The 14506-nt window shown below is 39.6% G+C and overlaps 1 protein-coding gene and 1 non-coding gene across 2 annotated transcripts in view; both read left to right on the forward strand.

The window, feature by feature from the left end:
- Positions 1 to 295: 295 nt before the first annotated feature.
- The window catches only part of TMPRSS4 (transmembrane serine protease 4), a 118231-nt gene continuing 104020 nt past the window's right edge, over positions 296 to 14506 (forward strand). Inside the window, exon 1 of the mRNA XM_081538058.1 lies at positions 296 to 301. Coding sequence (XP_081394184.1) covers positions 296 to 301 — 6 coding nt within the window. The remainder of the gene's footprint in view (positions 302 to 14506) is intronic.
- Positions 7825 to 7951, forward strand: LOC145528079 (small nucleolar RNA SNORA40). Its single transcript, XR_014070150.1, has one exon. It is a non-coding gene; the product is annotated as a small nucleolar RNA SNORA40 (small nucleolar RNA).

Here is a 14506-nt window from a genome sequence, read left to right on the forward strand (position 1 = left end):
GTAGATCATATACTAAACTATAAAACAGTTTTAATAAATTCTAAAAGATTAAAATCATATGGAGTATATTCACTGACCATAGAATTATATGGAAATGAAAGTCTAAAAAATAACCTGGAAAGTTCCTCAATATTTGAAATTAAACAACACACTTCTACATATCTCATGGATAAAAGAAGATATCACAAGAGAAAACCGAAAATACTTAGAACTGAATTGGAGTGAAAACACAATATATCAAAAATTGTGGATTGAGGAGACAGTCTAGAAAGATCAAGACAGTGGAGTTCACAGGATGAAGGTAAGTGCTACACAAAGAGAGAACCCCAGGGATGGGCACAGGATCTCCCTAAAGTATTCACTAAGGCATGGACCTATCATGTGTGTGCGCAAACTACCTGAAGCTGGAAAGAGTCATCTAAAAAGAATAGCAGGAACAGTATTCAGCATTCAAATGGGGTTGATATTAACAACTGTGTCTGTTCCCATAACCTAGACTGGAAAAACTCATAATTCACAGGGCGTTGACTAGAGAACTCAGGAAGGTCTTACCTCAGTAGTGGGAAATAATTAGCTCCAGACTGAGCACCGTTCCGGACTCACCTAACACATCACCACAGCAAGACCAGAAGGGACCAAACTTCTTCCAAGAAACTTAACCGCTTCCCAGAATATTTCTAGAAAAACAAAACTATCTGCACTCAACAGGGTAAAATTTACAATGTCTGAAACCCAATCAAAGATTACCAGACTTACAGAGGAGCAGAGAAACCTGACTCATAATGAAGAAGGTAAGTAATCAATTGAAACCAACCCAAACTGACAAGGATGTTAGAATTGGCAAACAAAGACATTATAATTATATTTTACTTGTTCAAAATATAGGCAGAGTCATTCAAGATATAAAAATACCAAAGATATTTGGTATGTAAATATGAAATGTGATTAACAGCAGATCAGTTATTAGAAAGGAAAAAATAATGCACTTTAAGACATAGCAACAGAAACTATGCAAAATGAAGCACAGGGGATAAAAAGAATAAAATAAATGAAAACAGCACCAGTGAGATGTAGGACAACTTTGAGCAACCTCATACATGTGTAATTAGAGTCCTCAAAGGCAAAAAGGAGAACTGAAAAAACATTTGAAGAGATATGACCAAAAATTTTCCAAGCTTGAAAAACCCTTCAAATTATTTACTCAAATGATACATTTTCTTCCCTAAAAGGAGTTATTGTACCCATGGTTGATATCATAATCAATTTGCTTTTTCATTATATTAAGGAAAGCCTGACTCGATGGACATGGGTTTGGGTAGACTCCAGGAGTTGGTGATGGACAGAGAGGCCTGGCGTGCTGCAGTTCATGGGGTCGCAAAGAGTCGGACATGACTGAGCAACTGAACTGAACTGAACTGAAACTATGCTGTGTCTGAGGGTCTCCTGCAGAGGTACAGGTCAGCAGTGGACTGCTGCAGGGGCAGGGGCTCTGGGTGCAGTAGGCCTAGGTATGGCATAAGACTTCCTGAAGGAGGTCACCATTAACCCCACCATAGAGCCACCAGAACTTACACAGGACTGAGGAAACAGACTCTGGGAGGGAACAAACAAAAGCTTGTGCACACCAGGACCCAAGAGAAAGGAGCAGTGACCCCACAAGAGACTGACCTAGACTTGCCCATGAGTGTCCAGGAGTCTCCGGTGGAGGCGTGGGTCGGTGGTGGTCTGATGCAGGGTTGGGGGCACTGAGTGTGGCAGTACATGCATGGGACCTTTTGAAGGAGGTCACCATTATCTTCATTACCTCCACCATAGTTCGGCCTCAGGTCAAACAACAGGGAGGGAACACAGCCCAGCAACAGAAAATTGGATTAAAGATTTGCTGAGCATGGCCCTACCCATCAGAACAAGACCCAGTTTCCCCCTCAGTCAGTCTCTCCCATCAGGAAGCTTCCATAAGCCTCTTATCCTTCTCCATCAGAGAGCAGACAGAATGAAACCACAATCACAGAAAACTAACCAATCTGATCCCATGGACCACAGCCTTGTCTATTATGAGCCATGCCGTGTAGGGTCACCCAAGATGGACGGGTCATGGTGGAGAATTCTGACAAAACATGGTCCACTGGAGAAGGGAATGGCAAACCACTTCAGTATTCTCGCCTTGAGAGCCCCATGAACAGTATGAAAAGGTGAAAAGATAGGACACTGAAAGATGAACTCCCTAGGTCGGTAGGTGCCCAATATGCTACTGGAGATCACCGGAGAAATAACTCCAGAAAGAATGAAGAGATGGAGCTAAAGCAAAAACAACACCCAGTTGTATATGTGACTGGTGATGGAAATAAAGTCCAATGCTCTAAAAAACAATATTGCACAGGAACCTGGAATGATAGGTCCATGAATCAAGGCAAATTGAAAGTGGTCAAACAGGAGATGGCAAGAGTGAACATCGACATTTTAGGAATCAGCGAACTAAAATGGACTGGAACGGGTGAATTTAACTCAATGATCATAATATCTACTACTGTGGGCAAGAATCCCTTACAAAAAAATGGAGTAGCCATCATAGTCAACAAAAGAGTCCGAAATGCAGTACTTGGATGCAATCTCAAAAATGACAGAATGATCTCTTTCATTTCCAAGGCAAACTATTCAATATCACAGTAATCCAAGTCTATGCCCCGAACAGTAATGCTGAAGAAGCAAAAGTTGAACAGTTCTATGAAGACCTATAAGACCTTCTAGAACCAACACCCAAAAAAGATGTCCTTTTCATTATAAGGGATTGGAATGCAAAAGTAGGAAGTCAAGAAACACCTGGAATAACAGGCAAATTTGGCCTTGGAGTACAAAATGAAGCAGGGCAAAGGCTAACAGAGTTTTGCCAAGAGAATGCACTGGTCATAGCAAACACCCTCTTCCAACAGCTGAAGAGAAGACTTTACACATGCACATCACCAGATGGCCAATACCTAAATCAGATTGATTTTATTCTTTGCAGCCAAAGACGGAGAAGCTCTATACAGTCAGCAAAAACAAGACTGGGAGCTGACTCTGACTCAGATCATGAACTCCTTATTGCCAAATTCAGACTTAAATTGAAGAAAGCAGGGACAACCACTAGACCATTCAGGTATGACCTTAATCAAATCCCTTACGATTATACAGTACAGTTCAGTTCAGTTCAGTCGCTCAGTCATGTCCGACTCTTTTCGACCCCATGGACTGCAGCATGCCAGGCCTCCCTGTCCATCACCAGCTCCCAGAGTTTATTCAAACTCATATCCATTGAGTTGGTGCTGCCATCCTACCATCTCATCCTCTGTCGTCCCCTTCTCCTCCTGCCTTCAATCTTTCCCAGCATCAGGGTCTTTTCCAATGAGTCAGTTCTTCACATCAGGTGGCTAAAGTATTGGAGTTTCAGCTTCAGCATCAGTCCTTCTAGGGAATATTCAGTATTGATTTCCTTTAGGATGGACTGATTTGATGTCCTTGGAGTCCAAGGGACTCTCAAGAGTCTTCTCCAACACAGTTCAAAAGCATCAATTCTTCGGCGCTCAGCTTTTTTTATATTCCAACTCTCACATCCATACATGACTACTGGAAAAGCCATAGCTTTGACTAGATGGACCTTTGTTGGCAAAGTAATGTCTCTGCTTTTTAATATGCTATCTAGGTTGGTCATAATGTTTCTTCCAAGGAGCAAGCGTCTTTTAATTTCAAGGCTGCAGTCACCATCTGCAGTGATTTTGGAGACCAAGAAAATAAAGTCTCTCACCGTTTCCATTGTTTCCCCATCTATTTGCCATGAAGTGATGGGACCAGATGCCATGATTTTAGTTTTCTGAATGTTGAGCTTTAAGCCAACTTTTTCACTCTCCTCTTTCACGTTCATCAAGAGGCTCTTTAGTTCCTCTTTGCTTTCTGCCATAAAGGTGGCATCATCTGCATATATGAGGTTATTGATATTTCTCTCGGCAATCTTGATTCCAGCCTGTGCTTCATCCAGCCCAGCGTTTCTCATGATGTCCTCTGCATATACGTTAAATAAGGGGGTTGACAATATACAGCCTTGATGTACTCCTTTCTCTATTTGGAACCAGTCTGTTGTTCCATGTCCAGTTCTAACTGTTGCTTCCTGATCTGCATACAGATTTCTAAAGAGGCAGGTCAGGTGGTCTGGTATTCCCATCCTTTTAAGAATTTTCCACAGTTTGTGGTGATCCACACAGTCAAGGGCTTTGGCATAGTCAATAAAGCAGAAATAGATGTTTTTCTGGATGATTATACAGTGGAAGTGACAAATAGATTCAAGGGATTAGATCCGATAGAGTGCCTGAAGAACTATGAACAGAGGTGACATTGTACAGGAGGCAGTGATGAAGACCATCCCCAAGAAAAAGAAATACAAAAAGGCAAAATGATTGTCTGAGGAGGCCTTACAAACAGCTGAGAAAAGAAGAGAAGCTAAAGGCAAAGGAGAAAAGGAAAGATATAACCATTTGAATGCAGAGTTCCAAAGAATAGCAAGGAGAGATAAGAAAGCCTTCCTCAGTGATCAATGCAAAGAAATAGGGAGAACAATAGAATGGGAAAGACTAGAGATTTCTTCCAGAAACTTAGAGATACCAAGGGAACATTTCATGCAAAGATGGGCACAATAAAGGACAGAAACGGTATGGACCTAACAGAAGCAGAAGCTATTAAGAAGAGGTGGCAAGAATACACAGAAGAACTGTACAAAAAAGATCTTCCAAGTTTAAGTTAGTAGATCGAAACTGAATAAATGTAGATGACATCTCCCAAACTATATCACCTTTGAAATAGTTTATATTAAGTTTCTTTATACCAGTGGTTAAACAGAATTAACTGATTATTTAAACTAACCCTAACTCAATATACCCATTAGCATCAGCTTGCAAGAGGACTCATTGTCTACAGCAGGGAGGTATGCATCCATACCCAAAAGCAGTTTCCAATCACGAAGATGTTTGTTTAAAATGAGATTATTCAAAATGGGAGTCCTAGTTTGTACTCCTCATAGTTATTATTTGATAGGGGGTGGGACACATCTCTCAACCTCCACTGATACTATTAAGATGGGAATCTAATTAGAACCCAGTAGCCAGGTAGCCAAAGGCTAAAATAAGAGTCAGTACAATTGTGATCCTTTATGAGTCCTGGTCCCACAAAGGACCATCAGGCTCTAGGAGAAAAGACACGTTCAAGACAACCCTTCCCTCTCCTTTCCCTTTCTGCTTTACTAGCATCCCTGAGCCATGCTGATTGGCCCAAGTTCGCTAGCCAACTAGTGAGTCATAGTTGTGACACTTTCCTTTTTTTTTTAATTTATTTATTTTAATTGGAGGCTAATTACTTTACAATATTGTAGTGGTTTTGCCATACATTCACATGAATCAGCCATGGGTGTACATGTGTTCCCCATCCTGAACCCCCCTCCCACCTCCCGCCCCACGCCATCCCACTGGGTCATCCCAGTGCACCAGCCCTGAGCACCCTGTCTCATGCATCGAACCTAGGCTGGAGATCTGTTTCACATATGATAATATACATGTTTCAATGCTATTCTCTCAGATCATCCCACCCTCGCCTTCTCCCACAGAGTCCAAAAGACTGACACTTTCTATTCCACTTCCTCCCTCTAGACATCTGGAGGGGTAGGCATCCAGTCTAGCCATCATGCTCTTCTCATTTATGCCTAGGTACTCTCATTATGACAGTTCCCTACTCTTGCAGGCCAGAGCGAGGTAAGTTTCAGCATTTGGATTGGGACTAAGAAGAAGAAAAAAATGCCCCAAGGGTCTTCAGCCTTGGTCTTTGCTTCAGCCAAGTTTGCAAGACATGTCTGTGTGAACTAGAGGCCCAAGACCTCTGATATAATGTTACTTCATTTTTAACATTGGTTTGTCTCTTGTTCTATATGTCTGTATCTAGATGGATGGATAGATAGATAATCTCCCCCAGAGATTTTCTGCAGGATTTCAGCATTCCTGGAGACAACCAAAATATCATCTTTATTCCATCAAAATCCCCTTTTAAAAAAACCTGTACATACTGATTTTACAAAGAACCCTTAGCTTGTCCTTATATAAAATACTAACCGAGGAAACCCAGGTTTATAGTTTGTAAAGGAGAAATTGGCATAAAGTTTACTTAGAATAATGAAGAAGAAAAGAGGATATGATGACAAAGGAAAAGAAGACTGAGAACAAAGTAGGGCAAAACGGTAAAACTAGGAGGTAGGGAAGGAGAAGGAAGAGGAGGGAATTGAGAGGAGAAGAAAAGCTAATTAGTGAACTTGTAGTCTGGGGTGAAAATAGGATTTCCCTTTTTGAAAATAGAATCAAAATGCAGAAGAATATAGCCAATCAATATGTCAAATAGAATATAAATGGCATACAAACACATAACTAAATAGCATAGCAACCAAAGTGTAGCATGAGTATATAAGTAAAACCATATGCAAAAGAGATATGCAAAATCATATGCAAAGACCTCTGCCTAGAACAAAGCATGACTCAGAGAACACAAGAAAATTCTTCAAAATCACTTCATTCCCTAGAACCACTTGCTTAAAACATGCATTAAAATAAAGGAAGTTTACAGGAAGAGAAAGATTAAGGAAACAAATCGAAGAGCACATAATACCATTATGGAGATAATAGATTCAATAGAAATAGCAAGTAATAGAATAGAGATCATTAAAAACTAAATTACTAACAGAGGAAAAGCTTGAGAAAAGCACAGAGAATGGGAAGGAAAATATAAAATATTAAAGAAATTAGAGAAAAAGCTAATACCTATGGAAGACCAAGCTAATCCAACTAAAAAAATGTTGACAATCCTAAGGTAGAAAATCCAATAAATTAAATAGAAACTATTTTCAAAGATACAACACAAGAGAATTTCCCTGGGATAGAGAATGTCATCTGCAGTTTAAGTATAATACATACTGGGTTCTTTTAATAGGAAAAATTAATTCAGAATACTCAAGATCACTGTAAATTAGAATTAAAGTTTTGTTCCAGTTATTAAGCTGTTTCTCAACTTCAAGCCCAGCCTCTATATTCAGATTTCTGAAGCTGCAGCTGGGACCCTGTAAACCATATTTCTCCTTTGCCAGCTGGGGGAGGTTCTGCCAATAGCACATGATAGAAGGAGACTGAAAGACTCAAAGATAAAGAAGGGACTTGCTCTGTTCTGTCTGCTTCCTGTTGTCTTCCTACAGGTGTCCTAGTACTGTCAGTAACACCCTTTGCTTCTTTTTCACCCCGGAAGTTTTTTCTACAAGTAGTTGGGTATAGTTTTCAGTTTTTCCAAGTTCATAAAACCAGTCTCATTATTTCCTGTGCTCCACTGCAGAAATATAAATGCTAAGTTGCTCAGTCATGTCCGACTCTTTGAGACCCCATGGACTGTAGCCTGCCAGGCTCCTCTGTCCATGGAATTTTCCAAGCAAGAATACTGAAGCAGGTTGCCATTTCCTACTCCAAGGGATCTTCCCAACCCAGGGATCAAACCCACATCTCTTGTGTCTCCTGCATTGGCAGGTGGATTCTTTACCACTGCACCACCTGGGAAGAAGTATGAGCACCAGATGGCCAAAGTCCCCTTCCCCAGAGGTCTGAGGTTCTCCTCCAAGCTCCATATCTTAATACTTCCAGATTCTTTCTTTTGCTTTCCCAGTCCTAGTGGTAGTGGCTCTTCTTGCAATTGCTACTTGCATGATATCCATCTGCCTTTTCAGTTATCTAGTTAGCAATTCTCTATAATAAACTCTCTGTTAAAATACCTAGTAATAGCACTTGTGTTTGTTTTTGTTAAGCTTGTGAGCAAAGACTTATAGACAGGTGCAAAAATAAACCCTCTTTTGCAACCCAGAACTCATTGTTTAGTATGAGTTTTTATACAGGTAAGAAGCAACATGATACCTAAAACAGAGTCAAATGATAGGGGTGTATTGATGAACCTAAAGATTGCTTCCAGGACTATAGTTGTTGTTGTTCAGTCACTAAGTGGTGTGTGTCTCTTTTTGACCCCATGGACTGCAGTATGCCAGGCTTCCCTGTCCTTCACCATCTCCCAGAGTTTGCTCAAACTCATGTCCATTGAGTCAGTGATGCCATCCAACCATTTTGTCCTCTGTCATCCCCTTCTCTTCTTGCCTTCAATCTTTCCCAGCATCAAGCTGTTTTCCAGTGAATCAGCTCTTTGCATCATGTGGCCAAAGTATCGGAGTTTTAGCTTCAGCATCAGTCCTTCCAATGAATATTCAGGACTGATTTCCTTTAGGATTGACTGGTTTGATCTCCTTGCAGTCCAAGGAACTCTCAAGAGTCTTCTCCAGCACCCCAGTTTGAAAGCATCACTGGGAGGAAAAGGCTGCAGCACTCAGCCTTCTTTACGGCCCAACTCTCATATCCATACATGACTACTGGAAAAACCATGCAGTTTAGTGCTCAGTCGTGTCCGACTCTTTGTGACCCTATGATCTGTCCATGGAATTCTCTAGGCAAGAATCCTGGAGTGGATTGCCATTCCCTTCTCCAGGTTATCTTCCCAACCTAGGGATCAAATCCAGGTCTCCTGCATTGCAGGCAGATTCTTTACCATCTACACTAATAGGGAAGCCATAAGAAGCTCTAGGAAAAACCATAGTTTTGACTATATGGACCTTTGTTGGCAAAGTGATGTCTTTGCTTTTTAATACGCTGTCTAGGTTTGTCATAGCTTTTCTTCCAAAAGCAAGCGTCTTTTAATTTGGAGGCTGCAATCATCATCTGCAGTGATTTTGGAGCTGAAGAAAATAAAATCTCCCACTGTTTCCACTTTTTCTCCATCTATTTGCCATGAAGTGATGGGACCAGATGCCATGAGCTTCATTTTTTGAAAGTTTGTTGACATTTAAGCCAGATTTTTCACCCTCCTGTTTCATCCTCAACATGATGCCCTTTAGTTCCTCTTCACTCTCGGCCATTAGAGTGGTATCATCTGCATATCTGAGGTTGTTGATATTTCTCCCAGCAATCTTGATTCCAGCTTGCGATTCATCCAGCCCAGCATTTTGTATAATGTACTCTGCATATAAGTAAGCAGGATGACTATATGTAGCCGTGATGTACTCCTTTCCCAATTTTGAACCAGTCCGTTGTTCCATGTCTGGTTCTAACTGTTGCTTCTTGACCTGCATACAGCTTTCTCAGGAGACAGGTAAGGTGGTCTGGTATTCATTTCTTTAAGAATTTCCCACAGTTTGTGTGATCCACACAGTCAAAGTCTTTAGCATCAAGACAAACATGAATGGTGTGCCTCTTGCTAGGATGCCACATGAAGAACACAGCATCACTTCCGTGATGAGACTGCCAAAGATACAAGACCCGAGTCCAAGCATGAAGAGCCATTATACAAACCCAAACTGAGGGCATTTTAGGAAATAGCTGACCTGCAGTCTTCCAGTATAAAGGTAAAAAAAAAAAGAAAAATCAAAAGAAGAATGAGGAAATGGTCCATACAGAAGCAGGCTAGAAAGACCAAAGAACTAAATGCAACCTGTGATTCTGAACTGGATTCTTCTGCTATAAAAGCCATTATTGGGGCAATTGACAAAACTTGAATAATACAACGATTAGATAGAAGTAATATATTTGATTTAATTTTCTGGTTTTGATCGTCGCATTGTGGCTATGCAGGGAATTGTCTTTGTAACGAACAAACTCTCGAGTATTCAGGTGTAATGGGGCATTAGGTCAAAAACTTACAATTAAATCATTCAGGGAGAAAAAGTTTTGGTTTACTTTTTTTAAAATATAGTTCCAACTTTTCTGTAAATTTTTAATCATTTCAAAATAAAATTTGATAATTTTTATATGCAATTGGTCTCTATTTACTGATTTACAAATCGCTAAGACATTTTATAAATGAAAAAGCAAAGCTTAAGTGGATATAGTATAATGTCTTTCGTATACTTTTCAAATATATATATATTTATATTTCATTATATGTGTATATGTAATTTTTTGGAAAAATGCAGAGGAAAGATTTTGTGATGATCTGGGAGGGGGTGGTAGTGGGAAGGAGCTTTTATTTTTCATTTTATATCTTCCTGCATGATTTAGATTTTTACGACAGGTACCAGGTACATTACCAGGTACCAGAACTGACTCATTGAAAAAGTCCCTGATGCTAGGAAAGATTGAAAGCAGGAGGAGAAAGGGGTGACAGAGGATGAAATGGTTGGATGCCATCACCAACTCAATGGACATGAGTTTGAGCAAACTCCGGGAGACAGCGAAGGACAAGGAAGCCTGATGTGCTGCAGTCCACGGGGTCACAAAAAGTCAGACACACCTGAGCGACTGAACAACAACAACCAGGTACATGTATTAGTCTAATTAAAAAAAAAACAAACAAACAGGAGTTTTCTAGAAGGGGAGATCATGTTCCATTTTTGTTTTTCTTTACAGTCTTATAAAATCAAAACTTAATAAATATTATATAAACATTTGGATGTACACACATCATAAATTCTTTTGTTTATAATTAGGGTAAAAGGTTAACAAGGATCGGATAGCACCATCAATTAAGCTATTTTGAATAATTTTGGTGGCAGAAAGTCTTTACGTGGAGTTTTATTTAATTAGGCTTTTTAACTTAAAGATCTGTATGAGGAATTGTCCTTGGCTACTGAATAGCAAAGATTGTATCTACTTTTTTATTAAAGTATAGTTGATTTACAATGTTGTGTTAGTTTTTAGTGTATAGTAAGGTGATTAAGTTATACAAATATACATATTCTTTTATATTTTTCCATTGTGGTTTATTATAGGATATTGAATATAGTTTCCTGTGCTATAAGTAGGACCTTGCTTTAACTATTTTATATGTCGTAGTTCCTACCTGCTAACCCCAAACTCCTAATTTGTCTCTCCACCAACCTCTTTCCCCTCTGGTAAACATAAATTTGCTTTCTATATCTGCGAGTCTAACTCTGTTTCACAAATAAGTTCATTTTTGTCTTATTTTAGATTTCATGCATGTAATATCATACAGTATTTGTCTTTCTTGTTCTGACTTACTTCAATCAGTATGATGATTGCTAAGTCCATCCATGTTGCTGCAAATGGCATTATTTAATTCCTTTTTATGACTGAATGGAATTCCCTTGTGTATATCCCACCATACCTTCTTTATCTACTCACCTGTCAATGGACATTAAGGTTGTTTCGATATCTTAGCTATCCAGTTAGCAAGGATTCTAGAACACATAGACTTCAAGGCAGTTATCTCAGAACTATAAGAAAAGCATTTTCTCATTTATTAATTTAGATCCATCCCTCCAATTACTTCACTCACCAAAACCTCACTCTGTGGAATATGTTGCAAAAATCTACTCTCTTGCTTGACAAGCATACTCAAGTGATTAGGGAGGTAATAAGTTTAAATAGGATTTAGATTTGATAAACTCCTGTGTGTTTTCACCCATATCCCTGTATGTGCTGCCTTATTAACACAGTCAAGGGGCTTTTCCCATTATTGTTATTGTCACTGCTGTTTTGATTTCCTGATAATGTCCATGTAAAATCAAGAAACTCTGGAGCAAGATTCACATTTACTCAAACATGGAATGGTTAAAACAGATTTTAGTTTTTGGTGATCTCTTGATAAGAGATGAAACGAGAAGCCTCCCTCTCTCAAGGCACTTAAAGATGAAAGTTTTCAAAAGGCACCTCAGAGGAAAGTTTACATGAAGTTTCAGGAGACTGTCAGCAAGAAATTGCTTGCAGAATTCTAGAATCACTTTGCAATATCGAATACAGATTAAGAAGAGAAAGACAAACGCCATATGAAAGCACTTATATGTAGAATCTGAAACATGCACAACTGAACTATCTACAAAACAGAGCCAGACTCCCAGGTGTAGAGAGCAGACTTGTGGTTGCCAAGGGGGTAGGGGGAGGGACGGCCTGGGAGTTTGGGGTTAACAGATGCAAACTATTACATTTAGGATGGATAGACAACAAGATCCTACTGCATAACACAGGGAATTACATTCAATATCTTGTAATAAACCATAAGGGAAAAGAATATGAAAAAGAATATATATATATATATATGAAAAAAGTAGGGAAGGTGCTACTTGCTCAGTTGTGTCTGACTCTGCAACCCCATGGACTGTATGTAGCCTGCCAGGCTTCTCTGTCCATAAGTAAGGCTAGTGGAGTGGGCTACCCTATTCCAGTATATAGAGAGATATACTGGTGGCTCAGATGGTAAAGCATCTGTCTGCAATAGAGGAGACCCGGATTTGATTCCTGGGTTGGGGAGATCCCCTGGAGAAGGGAATGGCTACCCATTCCAGTATTCTTGCTTGGAGAATTCCATGAACAGAGAAACCTGGCAGGCTACTGTCCATGGGGGTCGCAAAGAGTCAGATACAACTGAGCAACTAACACTTTCACCACTTTTTTCAGTATATATATATCCATTCTTTTTCATACTCTTTTCCCTTATGGTTTATCAGAGAATATTGAATATAGTTCCATGTGCTATACAGTAGAAACTTGTTGTTTAATCTGTTCTAAATGTAATAGTTAACATCTGTTAACACCAAACTCCCAGGCTGTCCCTCCCCCGCCCCACCTTGGCAACCACAAGTCTGTTCTCTACACCTGTGAGTCTGTACTTCAATTTAAAAAAAAAAGAACAGAGATTAAGAGTTTGGGCGCTGGTGCCAAAAACACATGAGTTTGAGTCTCAGCTTAACATTTACTTACAATGTGTCCTTGAGCAAGGAACTTAATCTTTCCAAAACTCAGTGTATTTATCTAGAAAACGGAAATAAAATTATCTACTCTATGAAATTATTATAGAATTTTTTGGAAATAGTATAATCTACCACAAAGAAAACACTTAATCAGTACTAACAGTAGTAAGAATTGTTGTTGCTGTTGATTACTTTTAAAAAATAATTGCTTTCTCAGTCTATATTCTCAATATCATGAGCTTGTATATGGATTAAAACAGACTCACAGACCACAGTGTCAAGAGTAAAAGGCTATTTTTCATATGTGCCATGATATTCATCACAAGAATCTTAAGAAGAAAGAGGGGCCAGCCACATTATCACAACTCTAGCCCAAGGATAGAGATGTTAGTGAAACTTCCTTTGGAATAAGTGCCCACCAGTCTACTCATTACTAAGATCAGGTTTTATAAATGTGAATATAAGTGGTGAGGAATTTTCTTTTTAAATTTACAACTTTTCTTCTGGTTCCATATCAGCTCTAAGTAGACCCCCCCCAAGAACCACCCTCACAACTCTGGCATTCAATGCTCTAAAGAACATTGTTCCAACACTCAACAAGCGTTCATGGAGTCCCTACTCTGTGTCAGGTCCTGTGCTAAACACTGGGTCAAGGCAGTTAGAAACCCTGCCCTCATAAGCTAATATGCTATGGGGAAATTGAAAGTCTGACTCTGCAACCCCATGGACTGTAGCCGCCAGGCTCCTCTGTCCACGGAATTCTCCAGGCAAGAATACTGGAGTGGGTAGCCATTCCCTTCTCCAGGGGATCTTTCCAACCCAGGGGTTGAAACAGTTCTTTTGCATTGCAGGTAGATTCTTTACCATCTCAGCCCAGGGAAGCCCAGACTATGAGGAGGGGTTTGCTAAACAGATAATCATCCTATTAATCAGTTGATCAAAAACACACATTCTAGGGACTTCCCTGGCAGTCCAGTGATTAAGAGTCCACACTTCCACTGCAGGGGGTCTAGGATCTAGATCTCACATGCCACAAGTAAGATCTGGTGCAGCCAAATAAATAAATAAACATTAAAAAAAAAAATTCTGTGAAGAAGTAGAAGGTGTCAGGGTGTCATTAAAATAGGAATACCTGAACTATTCTGGGAGGTTAGGGTAAGTTTCCTAGAGGAGGTGACATTTAGGTAAGATCTGAATCAGGAAAGGAGAACAGCACGTAAGGCAGAGAACAGGTGCAATGGGCCTGAAATAGGAGAGAGTATGTTAAATGCACAATAAAAATTTACAAGACTAATGTGAGACTAGAGAATATGTTGGTGAAAGGCAGAGGGTCAGGGTGGAACAGGAAGTGGGGCTCAGAGTGAATAAGACATGAGAAGAAGTGAAAGAGAAAAATGGGGTCTTGGAGACCATGTTAAGGACATTTGTACTTTATTGTAAGAACAATGGAAAATCACTCAAGCAGTTAAGTGGTATTATATTATGACAAAATGAGCTCTTTCTAAAAACCACTCACTCTGACTGCCATGTGCAGAATAAATTAGAGGAGAGCAAAAACAGAAGCCAGGTTGACCGGTTGGGTGGCAAGAGAACTTAGGTAATTATTATCTCTGCCTAGCAACACATAGAATAAGTAATCTAAACATCCAGACATCTGAACAGGTAGCTTTGGTGGAAATACTATTAGGCTCACAATCAGTTAATTAAGAAACTAGGTTG

This window comes from Giraffa tippelskirchi, chromosome 11 (genome assembly GCF_054371585.1).
Source record: "Giraffa tippelskirchi isolate mGirTip1 chromosome 11, T2T-mGirTip1v1.2.pri, whole genome shotgun sequence".
Taxonomy (NCBI): domain Eukaryota; kingdom Metazoa; phylum Chordata; class Mammalia; order Artiodactyla; family Giraffidae; genus Giraffa; species Giraffa tippelskirchi.